The 14,553-nt window shown below is 39.6% G+C and overlaps 1 protein-coding gene across 1 annotated transcript in view; it reads left to right on the top strand.

Moving 5' to 3' along the window:
* The window catches only part of DLG5 (discs large MAGUK scaffold protein 5), a 158,210-nt gene that overhangs the window by 130,006 nt on the left and 13,651 nt on the right, over positions 1-14,553 (top strand). Inside the window, exons 15-22 of the mRNA XM_044660242.1 lie at positions 484-616; positions 4,076-4,220; positions 5,325-5,446; positions 6,908-6,997; positions 7,591-7,759; positions 11,335-11,497; positions 11,747-11,880; positions 12,898-13,062. Of these exons, the coding sequence (XP_044516177.1) occupies positions 484-616; positions 4,076-4,220; positions 5,325-5,446; positions 6,908-6,997; positions 7,591-7,759; positions 11,335-11,497; positions 11,747-11,880; positions 12,898-13,062 (1,121 nt within the window). The remainder of the gene's footprint in view (positions 1-483; positions 617-4,075; positions 4,221-5,324; positions 5,447-6,907; positions 6,998-7,590; positions 7,760-11,334; positions 11,498-11,746; positions 11,881-12,897; positions 13,063-14,553) is intronic.

Here is a 14,553-nt window from a genome sequence, read left to right on the forward strand (position 1 = left end):
TTTTTTTTTTTTTTTTTTTTTTTTTTTTTTTTTTTTTAGTTTCTTTCCTCTTCCATTTTCTTCTTTAGTTTTTGTAAAGTCGATTGCCATTTATTCCAATTTGGGAAGTTGGGATGAGGTTTAGGAGGAGTGTAATAGCCCTATATTACAAAGTACTTCTCCATAAACCTTCCACCTCCATAAACCTTCCACTTGAAACAAGAATGAGATTGAGCTTTGTTAGTGCATGTCTTCCATCATGTTGTTCCCTGGCTTTGGACCTTGTGTTCTGAAATCTTTCCCAGTCCTGAAAAACACACATACCCAGGTCTTTGACACTGCAGGAATGATGCTTGGTATTGGCCCATTCAGACAGGAAGCAATTATAATCATGACTTAGATCAGAGCCTCAATTCTGCCTTTGTGAGGGGAAAGAACTACATTTAGAAACCTCCACTCCATGGTTCTGGTTCCATAAGACTATCTCTTATCCCTGATTTCTAGGCACAGAAATACACTCCAGCCCCTGATGAACACTTCACTCCAGAGCTCCAGGAGTGGATCCCGTATTCCCCGAAGCGTTCCTCTAGGCACAGCGATGGCTTCGTCCCTATTTACTCTGGTGGAGTATCTGCAGGTGAGTGTTTTCAGGGCCCTGGAGTTTGATAAGGAAGCCGTGTTCCAGCTACAGACAAAAAGACTATCCTTTTTTAATCTGCCTTGATCTTTTTAAAGTCTCCTTGAGAATTGCACCTCAGCCCCAGATACCTGAAAAGCAGTGGTCTCTCGTTCTTCACGTTCACTTCATATTTTTGTGATTTTCTTTTCTATATATAACATCTTTACCAACAGAGTAGGTATGTGATATATAGAGGAAAAAGAGTACCTCGTGTTTGATAAACCCCAAATCTTAGCTCCTGGAGCAAGAACACTACTTGGCAAAAATTGGGAAGAGTAGAAAGTAGTCTGGCAGAAAATAGGTGTCAAAACTAGGACCAACCTCTCACAATGTGTAATAAGACAAAGATCCAAATGGGTATGTGATTTAGACATAAGGAGTGACATCATAAATAAAGGAGTGTGGAAGAAATGACCTGTCAGATGTATGGGAAGGAGAAGTGTTCATGACCAAAGTTCACAGAAGAGAAAATGTTCAATTTTGGTTATTATATAGTGAAAAAGCTTTTGTCATGTAGATAAAATTAGAAGAGAAGCAGGAATTTGGGGAGGGGGGGAATCTTTGCAAATTTCTGTGGATTTTAAAATTAATATCCAAGAACTAAATATTATATTTAATAAAGTGTTATTAATAATAACTAAAGTAAGAGACCTAGGTATTCAGCCTGCTTGCCCCAGCAAAAAAATAAGAGGGAGAAGTTACAACCAAATATAAAACAATAATGTGACCATGCAAATGTGGAGGTTCAGGAGAGATTAAAGGGAATTTTGGGAAAACTAAGGGACTTATGGGGGATGAAGTCTAAGGTTCAAATTCTCTATTTATACATTTCTCTGATAAGAATTGATCTGAGTTGAATTTATAAGAATAAGATCCATTTCTTGATTCAAAGTATATGAATAGGCAATTTTCAAGAAGAAATCCAAATCACCAATAATATCCATGTTAAAAATGCTCTAAATCACTAATAAGTAGAGAAGTACAAGTTGGAATAACTCAGGTTCTGCCTCACAATCATCAGATTGGCAAAAAAGGAAAGTGGCAAGTGCTGGAGGAGCTATGGGAAAACACATACATTAAGGCAGGTGGTTGGTGCAATGGAAAGAGTGCTAGGGCTAGAGTTAGGAAGACCTGAGTTTAGATGGTGCCCCAGACACCTTCTGTCTGTGTGACTCTAGGCAAGTCTCTGCCTCAGTTACCTCTGTTCTAAAATGGAGATAATAATAGTACCTTCCTAGGGTTGTTGGGAGGATCAAATGAGATATTGTTTATAATGTGCTTAATATAATGCCTGGTATATAGTAGAGGCTTAATAAATGCTTATTTCCTTCCTTCTCAAATTAGAGTGTGAGGCCCATGAAATATAGGACTATTTCTATCTTGTTCTCTTTCCTTTTCCTCACTGAATTGTTGGTAGCATTATGACTTGGTCTATCCATTCTAGAAAGGAATTTGTATTTAATTATGCCCCCAAAGTAGTTAAGCTATGCATCCCTTTTGACTCAATAATACTAATTCTTTACTCAGAGAAATCAAAGAAAGGAAAAATACCCAGATGTACAAAAATATTTATAGCAATTCTTTTTTCGTGGTAGCAAAGAACTGGAAGCTCAGGGGATGGCTATCAATTGGGGAATGGCTGAACAAATTGTGGTATATGACTATAATGGAATTCTATTATGTTGTAAGTAAAAAGGAAAGGGATGGTTGTAGAGAAGTCTTGGAAGACTAGGAAGATTTGTATGAACTTATGCAGAGTGAAGGGAGCAGAACCAGTGCAACAGTTAATACAATAACAAAAACCACCTTGGAAGACTTAAGAACTGGGAACATAATGACCAGGCATGATTGTAGAGGACTGATGACTGAAGCAGGCTACCATCTTTCTACCAGATCAGTGATGGACTCAGAATGTAGAGTGAATCATATTTTTGATGTGGTCAACAGGGAAATCTGTTTTGTTTGACTTTGCATATTTTTTTCAGGGGTTTTCTTTTTCTTTTTTGGGGGAAACAAAGGGGTTGGAAGGAGAGAAACATGTTTATCAATTAAAAATAAATTTTTTAAAAATTAATTTCCAGAAGTCCTGGGGTGGCTAGGTCCAGGGGCTAGAAGAAAACTTCTGGAGTTAGCATGACTTTTCCATCAGGTGAAAGTTAAATGGCTAATATCACCTGCTACTTTAGTCACAGACTCTTGACATAAATAGTCCCCCTTCTTCCCGTTAGAGAATACAAAGCTATGTGGTTTAGGGTAGTTCTGATAAATCCAGTGCTTTCAAACTGGTCTAATTTTAGCTGTTGGGATAGGTTGGAGTAGATGACCGCTTAGACCCCTTCCATCTTAGAGAGTCTCTGATTCCCTGTGATATTTCTTTCCCATAATCAAACTCATTGTGGCTTCTCTTGATTGTTAAGGTCAATGAGGGGAAGGGGACCTTGGATATTTCACCTGTATGTTAGAAGTAGGTCTTTATTTGCCTTGAAAAAGAATGAGATGTATAACCCAAATCAAATTGCCTGCCAGCACTAGGAAGGGGAAAGGAAGGCAAGGGAGGGAAGGAGATAAGTTCAGTCATACAACTTAGGAAAACAGGTATGGAAATTTGTTATTACGTGTAATTGGTTTAAAATATATATATATATATTTTAATATAATATAAATATAAATATATATAACACCTTAGCTTTCATTATATATAAAAATGATATATATAATATAAACATATATTTTATATAATAATATGAGTATAAATATATAAATATATAAAATATAAACATATTTTATATAACAATATATAAGTATAAGTATATAAACTATAAACACATTTTATATAAATATAAAATATTTAAATATTTGTAAAGAATGAGTACTAAGGGTATTAATAATCATATTAAAAATGTTTTAGATCCCTAATAATTAATATAAATTTCAGTGACCTTGGGCATGTCAATTAACCCTCATTGCCTAACCCTTTCCACTCTTCTACTTTGGAACCATTATACTGCATTGATACTAAGACAGAAGGTAAAGGTTTAAAAAAAAAACAAAACAAACCCTGAAGTTCCACCTCAAACCTATCAAACTGGCAAAGATGATAAAAGAGGAAAATGACAACTCTTAGAGGGACTTTGGGAAAACAGGAACCTGAATACCACTGTTGATGGAGCTATGAATTAGTCTAGCCTGTTAGACCAGTTAAGGCTGGGTTTGCCCCTGGAGTCAGGAATTATATTAATACTGATAATAGTTAGATAATATCAATAAAGAACTTTTCAAATTAAAATGTTACATAAATGTCAATTGTTGCTATTGTTGTTATTACTACCACCACCACCACCATTAATAAGAGAGTCTTAAGTACCGGTAAAGAGGGACACTGTGGAGTGATCGTTTTTCTTCTGATCTCTTTTCCAGGCACTGTTCCAAGGAATTTAGCCCCATGCCCTGCAGTGACAGCCATCATGAGGAACCCTATCTACACGGCGTGGAGCCATCGAGTTCACCCCAACAGCTGCCAGTCTGCTGCTGGTCAGATGCACCATCAGCACTTGCATCCCAGGTGTGCATGTAGGAGGTCATGGCGGGGGCTCATGACAGATGGAGACAGGAGCAGAGAGGTTGAGACTTGTGCCCACACTGAATACTACAGTGCTTGGCACACAGTAGGTGCTTCCTAAGTGTTTATTTGGCTATTGACTACTAGTGTTCCATGCATGGGAGTGGAAGTCTTTTACCTCTGAGTTAGCTGCTTCTTTTTGTGGCCACAGATGCCCACCCATGCCACCATCTTTAAAGAGTTCATTGGGCAAGAAGAGTTGCTTTTCTTCGGTAGCATAGTGGACAGAATGTTGGACTTGGAGCTGGACAGGAAGCAACTTGGCTTCAAATCCTGCCTCTTGCCCTTACTAGCTATGTGAACTTGTTAAGTCACTTGATCATCTGAGTCCCAGTTTTACCATGTCTAAAATGGGAATTATAATACTTGTAAATAACCACCTTTCAGGGTTGTTCGATGGCTCCTGTGAGACAGTGTATATAAAGTGCTTTGAAATCACTTATATAAATATCATCTGCTGCCATTTGCCATTCAGCAGAATGGACCAGGTAGACTAAAAAGAACTAAAAAGAAGGAGAATCTCTTATTAGGAGTGGTTTAAAAGAAACAATTCTTTTAGATCTCTGTATTCGGAAAGTCAAGAAGCAAAGATTACCTACTAGGAAAATTATATCATTCTTGGAAATTTATTTAATTTAAAGATTTTTTTAATTTTTATTGAGGCATGTACAATTCTCCACTAAATTACCTAGAAGTCAGTATTCTAGAATTTGGTGATAATATTTTATTTATAATAGACTTATAAGTGCTTATCTAAACTTTCTCACCTATACTGGCAATCTGATTCTTAGAACCCTCTGAAATAAGTGGGACAACATTATTTCCTCTTTATCCAATGAGGAAACTGAGGCTTAAGGAGGGCTTTTTGTAGTTGGGAACATCACTCAAAAGTTATTGACAAAATGTATGCTAGTTTTCCTTTCCGTTGGGCCATACGTCAGGAACTTTCTCGCCATCTCTCTTAGGCAGGCACCCATGACCAGTACTACTTATTCTGTAATCTTGATTGCCATCCTCAGGCACCTAATTGCTTTGCTTCTTGTACAGTGCACAACACCAAGGCCGCCTGAGCCTGGACCTGAGTCACAAGCACTCCAGCGACTACTCAGACACCTCAAGGACGAGAACCTCTCATGGGTCCAACTCATTACCATCTAGTGCCCGACTTGGTAACCATATCTTCAAGTAGAGTTTTGTCCTTTAAGGTCTTAGCAAATAGACTTCTGTGACCCTTTCTAGGAAACTTGATAAACAAATGCACCAAATTTAGCACCTTGGGCAGGTTTTTGCCTCTTCTGGCTTTCTTTTTTTGGGGTGGCGTTAATCTTTGTGGATCAAAACAAAAATGGCCCCAGGAGGAGGCAACCAGGTAGCTTAGGGGTTAGACAATCAGGCCTGGATATGGGAAGTCCTCATCTCAACTTTGGTCTTAGATACCTCCTAGCTTTGTGATCCTGGGCAAGTCATTTAACCCCCATTGCCTAGCCCTTAGAGTCTTCTGCTTTGGAACCAATACATAGTATTTATTGAGAGATGGAAGATAAGGGTTTAAAAAAATAAAAATAATTTACCTGATCATAGATGAAAGGTGAGAATTTGGTTCCTAACCATAAGTTAAGAGGGGGGGTCTTTTATAGAGAGGACCCAGCTGCTGAACTAAGAGAAGTTAGAGAAAAGAGGGCAAGTGAAAGAATAGACTCAAGAATTATGTCAAAGCCCGACCACAACTCTATGCCCTGCCACTTATTGGTGGGCAAATTGGTTGGTTAATGAAAGGCTAGAGTGTGGGGTGGGGGCTGTTCCTTTAGGTCTTATTGAAAACACCCCCTCCATTTGCCTAAGTGGGTGCAGGCAAGGTGATTAAGTAATCAAGCTCCAGCCCAGTGTGGCAGGTGTTGGGGGTTAGTTCTCTATGGCAAATGATGGGAATAGGTATCAATTAACTTATAGGCTACTTTGCTAAGATTTTGAACTACTGTGATTCTCGGGGAGAAAAGAGAGAACTAGTTATCCTGATGATTCAGAAAACTGTTCTTGTCCCTTGGGCATCAAATTTGATTTGAATATTCTTATCCTTAAGGAATTTAGTGCTAAAATAATTTATGCCAGAGGTAGTGGGTTAAATTTTCATGTTTTTTTAATTTAATTTTGTATTTTTCTAAATAAACTCTTACCTTCTTTCTTAGAATCAATATTATATATTGGTCCTAAGGCAAAAGAGTGGTAAGAACTAGGCATTTGGGGTTAAGTGACTTGCCCAGGGTCACACAGCTAGGAACCCCAAACCTCCCATCTCTAGACTTGGCACTTTCTATCCACTCAGCCATCTAGCTGTCCCCAGTGCCATTTTTTATGCTATTTTTTAATATAATTGGACCATTTTAAGACAAGTTGTTGGGGCCCAGATCAAACCCAGTCAAATGTAGTTTTTCTGTAAGCTACAAATAGAGTGTTATGGGCCGTTCTTTAGATACTGATTTTCAGAGAAAAAACATGTATTTCCTTGTGGAATGTAAATTTCTCGTCTGTATGTCCTCTTAGTATCCAGTGACATGCTTGACAGATAGAAGGGGCTCTGGAAATGCTTGTTGAGTTGAACTGTGAAACCTCTTTGTGATTTATAAAAACAGGATCTTCAAGTAACTTGCAGTTTCGGACAGAACGCATCAAAATTCCCTTAACACCAAGATACCCTCGATCTGTCATGGGCTCTGACAGAGGTGAGATGGGGTCTCCTTTCTTCTCTCTCCTTGTTGCTTCATCTCATTTCCAACTTTTCATTTTCTGGGTTGTTTTCCTGATTATTATTATTATTCTTTTTCTAACAGACCTTCCCTTCTTTCTTGGAATCAATATTGTGTATTGGTTCCAAATCAGAAGAGTTGTAAAGACTAAGTATTTGGGGTTAAGTGACTTGCCCAGAGTCACACAGTTTTTTGTTTGTTTGTTTGTTTTTACTGAATTTGGACAACTGTTTATTGATTCTAGGATTGAGATGGGGAGGATATATAAAAAAGGGAAGATGCTTTTATTCTAAGAGAGCTTACCATCTGATTTTAGAGTCAATAATATATTCTGAAGATATAGCCTTGAAACAGTAGTTAATGACAGCAAGTAGTGTATGGTTAAAAACTACCCTGTGTGGTAAGAATTATAAGGCAAAATAGGAGTCTATTAGAAGGAAGATACCACTGAAGACAGCCTCTGTGATGAAGGCTTTTTGGATGCTGGTGTCTTAGCCTGAGAGGTTAGCCCTTAGCTGTGAATTCTTCTGAGCATCCAAGAAATGTTCCATCTTCCCGTCTCTCTGCAGGGTCCTTGTCACACTCTGAATGCAGTAGCCCTAGCCTGATTACTCCTCCCCAGTCACCCTTGAACCTAGAGACCTCATCTTTCGCCAGTAGCCAGTCCCAGAGCTCTCTCTCCACGCTGCCCAGGATCGCTATCAGCCCAGCATCGATAGGGGAGCGAAGGAAGGACAGGTAAGACTGGTCATTGCCGTTTCTTTGGGAATCAAGGGAAGAACATGATCTAATTGTAAAGAAAGATTGGGAACAATCTTTTCTTATTTCACCCAAGGCTGGTCTGCTTTTGGGACAATCAGTCGGCACATATTAATTGAGCTTTGTCATATGTGTAAGTTCTGTTTTCATATGTAGGAGGTGGGATAGAAGACAGATTTAGGGCACATTTAATCCCTTACTTTCCATCTTAAGTGTTGATTCCAAGGCAGAAGAGTGGTGAAGGCTAGGCAATGACTTGCACAGAGTCACAGCTAGCATCTGAGGCCAGATAGGAAGCCAGAACTTCTGTTTCTGGGCTTGGTTCCTAATCCACTGAACCACTTAGCTGCCCCTCTCTAGGGTACATTCTTAACTTTTTAAAAATTTTATTTTTATTATGCAAAACATACTTCTATATTGGTCATTGTTGGATATATATATATATATATATGATTAATATTGGATTAGATGACTAATAGTTCTTTCTCTGGAGGTGGATCGCATTCCCCATCATAAGTCTTTCAGGAGTGATAAGAGAACTTGCTGTCTTGTTGAGAAATTAGCCAAACTGAATATTCATGGGTTCATTGTTTTAGAGGCTTCTAGTCTAGCCCACTGATTTTAGAGTTGAGTAAACTGAAGCCCAGAGAAGATAGATTACTTGTCCAAAGTCACACAAAGGTGGGGTTTGAACCTAGGTTCTAAGACTCCCAAGTTCAACACTCTTCCCTGGAATGGGAGAGGGAGGAGGTAAATACTCTTCCCCAGAAGTCCCGTCCTTGATTTCTGATTTCTGTACTTAATTCTAGCACATTTCTTTAGAATATTAGAAAGTCGCTTCTGTAGGAAGTTTGAAATCTGTTCATTCAGTTCCCTGCCACATAGCACAAGAGAACTCAAGCTGAACCGAGCCCTTTGGAAGGGGCTCTGATTGAAGGTGAGAAATCTCTCTTGAAGCATAATTTATTCCTTACTTTGCTGACCTTTATGGTTTTTCCTTTTATTGGACAGTTAGAAAAGTTTCCTTTGTTTGTGGAGACTAGGTCTCCCTATCCTTTGCCCAGGCTTCATGAGTCCAGCCACACTCTGATCTCGAGCTTTGACCTGCTTTGTTTCTGACCTGCTGTTGTCCACCCCCTCCTGCCCCTATATTAATGTCACCATATTTATGTTGAATTTAGTGCAGACACTTGATTGGACTTACTGTAGTTCCTGAATCTAAGAGAACTGGCTAGCCTCAGCCTCTCCAGTAGCAGGATTATTATTGGCTGAATTCACGGCCATCCACACTTAGGAAACTCAGGTTAATTTTGTTGTTAAGTTTGTTAAACTGGTTTTCAGTCATGTCTGATGGTCAGACTGACTTATCTTCTGTACCCTGCCCATCTCTAGTTAATTTTAAGGCTATTTTAATGCTAATCTAGATGAAGGTGTTTTGGAAAAGCCTCCTCTTCCCAGTCAGGACCCTCTCTTTTCTTGTTTACCCAAGCAGAAACTCACAGGATTGTTGTAAAAAGATTTTAGATCTGAAATGGGTTGCTAGAAATGATTAGATCAGATTGTGAGTTCCTCGAGGGCAAGGACTGTCTTTTGTCTCCTCTTGTATCCCCCAGCTCTTAGCACAGTGTCCATCACATATTGGTTGATTGATTGAAAAGGCATGATATCATTGGAAGAGTTCTAGACTGACTGGGAGTTTCGAGACCTACGTTTTGTCAGGAAATAGATATATGATCTGGACACATTATTTATCCTGTCTGAGCTTCAGTTTTCCAGGCTATAAAATAAGGGGTATTAGGGAATCAGGTCAGGTTCCTTCCAGCTCCAAATTTCTAAGAGTCTATGATTATGTAGTAAGAGTGTGTGATATTAATTACAATAGAAATTCAGAGGGCAGCCAGGTGGTACAGTGGGTAAGTGCTGGACCTGGAGTTAGGAAGACTTCTCTTTCTAAGTTCAAGTTATTTACTAGTTATGTGACCCTGGGCAAGTCACTCAACCCTATTTGTCTCAGTTTCCTCATCTGTAAAATGAGCTGGAGAAGAAAATAGTAAACCATCCCAGTATCTCTGCCAAGAAACCCTTAAATGGTGTCTTGAAGACTGAAAACAACAACAAAGAAATTCAGATCTAGGAGAGTTTAGTATTAATGAGTTGGAATGGTTTCTTGACAGAGCTGGTGGTACTTAAAGCTTCAGTGCTTCCTTGTTAAATAAAGACAGGATGGAGGAGATTCCTAAACACCAAAACAAAGGAATGGAATAATCCTTACTTGTTAGGACCAATGGAGAATAACAGCAGTAACCCCAGGAGGATGAATATGTATGCTGAGCTTAGTCTTGGGAGAAAGAAGGGATGATAGAGGTTTGCCACCCAACAAAGAATTGTCCAGTCAGTGAGCATGGTATGAGGAGCTCTGTACTATGGGGCTACATACCTAAAATATGGATGTCGTGGTTTCTGATCTAATAATCAAGGTGAAACATTCCTTGGTGGTTAGAAGACAAATGGGAGACAGCATAAAGTAAATGTCATGATGTGAAATAATTGCCTATCTTGGTCCTCTCCTCCTTCTCCTCCTGTTACATTTCTCAGTATCTGTTGTTCTGTGTCTGAGTTTCTTTTTTCCTTCTCTCCCGAATCTTCTGCCCCTTCCAGATATCTGTACCGTAATAGATCTTTTCTGAGACTTCCTGTGGCTCCCAGGCCTAGGTTCTCCTCCCTAAGGAGTTTGAGGTTGGCCTGCCTGACATAAGGTTCTCCTTCTCCAGCAGTATTGTGCACTTCTCCTTGTGCCTGTTTGATACGTTTGGATAATTTCCCCAGGGAGCATTTGCATGGTAGTTGTGATGCTATCATGCCAAACTGCTCTTGTATTTTTAAAAAATGATTTTTTAATGGCTTGGGTTTGCAATGGCTTAATTCCCATGATTGATTTGCATCACCTTGCGTAGTTGGCAAATATAAAAACGAATTCCCCTGTATTGTCTTCCCTTGATTGACCCCATCCTGAAAATTATCCTGTTTTTCTAGTCTTAGACATCCTCCTCTACCCCAGCCCCCCCAACATTTATAAACTATATGGGTCAGGAACATGTCCAAATTATGGTTTGTAAATTGCATATTATATAAGGCAACTACTCACGTATATAATATGGACTGCCATGTTCTTTCCTTCTCCCATTTGAGTTTACAGTTTGTGTTGATCATACTTTTTGTTGTGTTCTCAGCAACTCCACATCTTTTACGATTGTGTCCATTGGTTTCTGTGGGGGCAGTGCCATATTTTTTCCTTGCATGAAATTTCAGGAATGTGTACGATCTGTTATGAAAGGGATGGTCATCACATTTCCATTTACTGTGGTTGTCACCCATTTCCTGAATATTTGTTTAATCTTCCTTGAAAAGGAGATGCCATGTTGTATAGTCTTTTCTGTGTCACCCATTGCATGTCTTTTCTGTGTCTGTCTTTGATCCTGTGATTAAGCACCATTTTGCCCAGAATGTGTCTTTGGGGCGGGAACCTACTTAGGATTGTTTCTTCCTTTGAAAAGGCCTTACATGGAGGAGCCTCGCCATGTCAAAGTGCAAAAAGGTTCAGAGCCACTGGGAATTTCCATAGTGAGTGGGGAAAATGGCGGCATCTTCGTTTCAAAAGTAACCGGAGGAAGCATTGCTCATCAAGCTGGTCTAGAGTATGGAGATCAGTTACTGGAGGTAAGAGCTGATCTCTCTTGAGGAGGATCTTCTCATTTTGCAAACTTTTCTTCTAACATTATGACCTAGAAATGGAAGCATTACTCGTGGTGGCCAAAGCCTTTATATTCCTAGAGCCTCTCCAGGAGCCAAATAGGGTTGCCCATGGACGAGATTCTTCCCATTGGTTTATGTTCACAAGCTATAAGCTAAAAACAACCTTAGAGCTCATCAATATCTCTCCTGCCATCCATCTGTTTTCTCTTTCAGTTCAATGGCATTAACTTGAGAAATGCCACAGAGCAACAGGCCCGGCTGATCATTGGTCAGCAGTGTGACACCATCACTATCCTGGCCCAGTATAACCCACACATGTATCAGCTTGGCAACCACTCGAGGTCCAGGTAAGAGCCGCCGCTCCCTCTTAGAGATGGCAGGTGGGGAGACGGAGGCCAGAGAAGTGCTAATAAGAAAATATGTTTAAAGAAGGAGGAGACAGTGATGGTGGATAGTGAGGAGGAAGGGAAAGGAACATTTTACAAGTATTATCTCAGTTTGAGCATCATAACAACCTGAGGAGTTAGGTGCTGTCACTATGCCCGTTTTACACTTGAGGAATTTGTACCTGGGCACTTGTTTAATTTGTGCCTGGGCACGAATTCCCTTTGTAACCTTTACAGGCAAAAAACGATATCTGAATCTCTGTTTGAGTTTCTAAAGTGATGAGGAACTCCCTACTTTCTATTTTAGGGCAGCTCTAATTCTCTAATTATTAGTAAGGATTTCTGTATATCCCCAAACCTTCCTCTCTGACACTTCTTCCCATGGTTCCTAGTTCTTCCCTCCAGGACTAAGCAGAACAAGTCTAGTCTCTTTTCTTTGTGACAGTCTTTCAAATACTTAAAGACAGCTATTATGTCTCTTCCTAAGTTTTTATTTCTCCAGGCTAAACAAACCCCATTCCTTCCACTAGTCTTGACGTGACATGTTTTCTCAGTCCTTCACTGTTCTGGTCATCCTCTTTTTGATGTGTTCCAGCTTGTCTTTCTTAAAATGTCATGCCCAGAAGTGATAGCAGTCTTCTAGATATGGTCTGACCTGTATAGAAAAGGAGGATACTGTCATGTTCTTTCTTCTAAAAACTCTGCTTCTCTTTATGCAAAAAACTTGACAGTGTTAGACCATATCACACTGTTGATACATGGTCAAAGGTAGAGATTTGAGTAGTGAGAAATATATTTTGTTCTTTGATCCACTCCTTATTTAGAATTAGAATATTTGGTTTCCAATTAAATTTCAAGTTTTTCTTTCCATAGATCTTTATTGAATATGATTTTTATTGCAGTAGGGTTTGGAAAGGATGCATTTAATATCTGAGAAATGTATTCTGTTCTAACATTTTTTTTTCCTTCTCTCTGAAGCTCTCGACTGGATCCTGTGAGCACTCATTCCAATCCTCAGGGCAGTGGGTCTGCCACTCCAGACAGCCATTCCATCATTGACACAGTGAGTGAGCAGGATGAGGGGACCATAACGCCAACATCCAAGCAGACCACCCCTACCACCAGCCCACGGAATTCCATCAGGTGAGCTATTGGTATTCCCTCTCCTTGCTTTTAGATACCTATCAAGTCAGGGCACGAGGCTTATTCAAGCTGATCAGAAATTAAAACAGATGTGAGGGGGAAGGCAGCAGCCACATACAACAATTAGTGTCACACCAAACCTGGCCGTCAGATGGGAGCTCTGAGCCTCACCACCATTTGGGTTCTCATTTTAATCTCTCACTCATAGACTCGTAGCACAGTCAGTTCTCAGTTATTTTGAGTTTTGGCCTTTGGATCCCGTCTTTGGCTTGCTTTCAAAGGCCCTGACCTTCCAAAGCGAGGAGGGGTTGTGGAGCTGGTTCATGTGCGGACTATGCTGAACCAGAACCACTAGGGCGTGACAACACTGTCTCCCAGTGGCCAGTCCCGCCCATTGCTTTGTAAAAGTGCTTAGAGGTTTATTTTATTAAACTGGTAAAACATACCTACTGTTCTCATTGCCATTGTTTGTGGGAAGGGTCAGGATATAAGCAAAGTGAGGGGAAAGATGAGGTAGACTATGGGAGGCAATTTTAAGGATTAGATTCAAAGAATGTTCCTGTTGGAGGGGCCCGAAGGGTGTTTAAGGGCTCTCAGCTTCTTACTTATTTGGAGAGCTACCCCAAGCTTATTTTTAAGAAATTGTTAAATTTTAAAAACGAAATGCTTTATTGATGTTATTTTTAAAAGATTTCACTTATCACTGACTATCCTGACTCCTGCTGAACACCCACAACACAGAAGTACAGCTAAGCCAATTAAATCAATACTTTGGTTCCATTTGATAATATGTGCTTCATTTTGGCCAACAGTTCTTCCCTTCTCTCCCTGTGGAGAGGAGGGAGATGACTTTTTTCTGTACCTCATGATGGCAACATGATTAGATAATGCATTGAGCACAGAGGGTCTAATATCTTTTTAAAAATCTATTTTCTGTCTTAAAATCAATATTGTTTATTGATTCTAAGGCAGAAAAGTGGTAAGGGCTAGGCAGTGGGGGTTAAGTGACTTGCCCACATCTAGGAAGTGACTGAGGCTAGATTTGAACCTAGGACCTCCCTTCCTTAAGCCTGGCTCTCAGTCCACTGAGCCACCTAGCTGCCTCCAGTTTAATGTCTTTTGATGTTGTCTTATTAGTATGGTCCTTGGGTAAAGAGTCTCTTGGTCCTGCCCACTCATTTCACTCTGCATATGTTTGTATAAGTCTTCTGAAGCTGCTTTTTATTCTACGTCTTCATTGGCTTTTATGGTTCTATGATATTCCATTAGATTAATAGTGCAGAATTTGCTCAGCAGTTCCCATCAATGGACATCTACTTTCTTTCCATTTCTTTGCTGTTATAGAAAAGGGGTGTAGCAAATACTTTCTAAGTTCAGGTTCTTTCTTCTTCCCACTCTATCATAATTCTGAACTGCATTTTTTTGACTCTAGCTGTTATTTCCTCAAGGAAGGAAATTAGGAGATTACTTTTAATAATTGCCTAAGCAGAA

Source organism: Gracilinanus agilis, chromosome 2 (assembly GCF_016433145.1).
Source record: "Gracilinanus agilis isolate LMUSP501 chromosome 2, AgileGrace, whole genome shotgun sequence".
Taxonomy (NCBI): Eukaryota; Metazoa; Chordata; class Mammalia; order Didelphimorphia; family Didelphidae; genus Gracilinanus; species Gracilinanus agilis.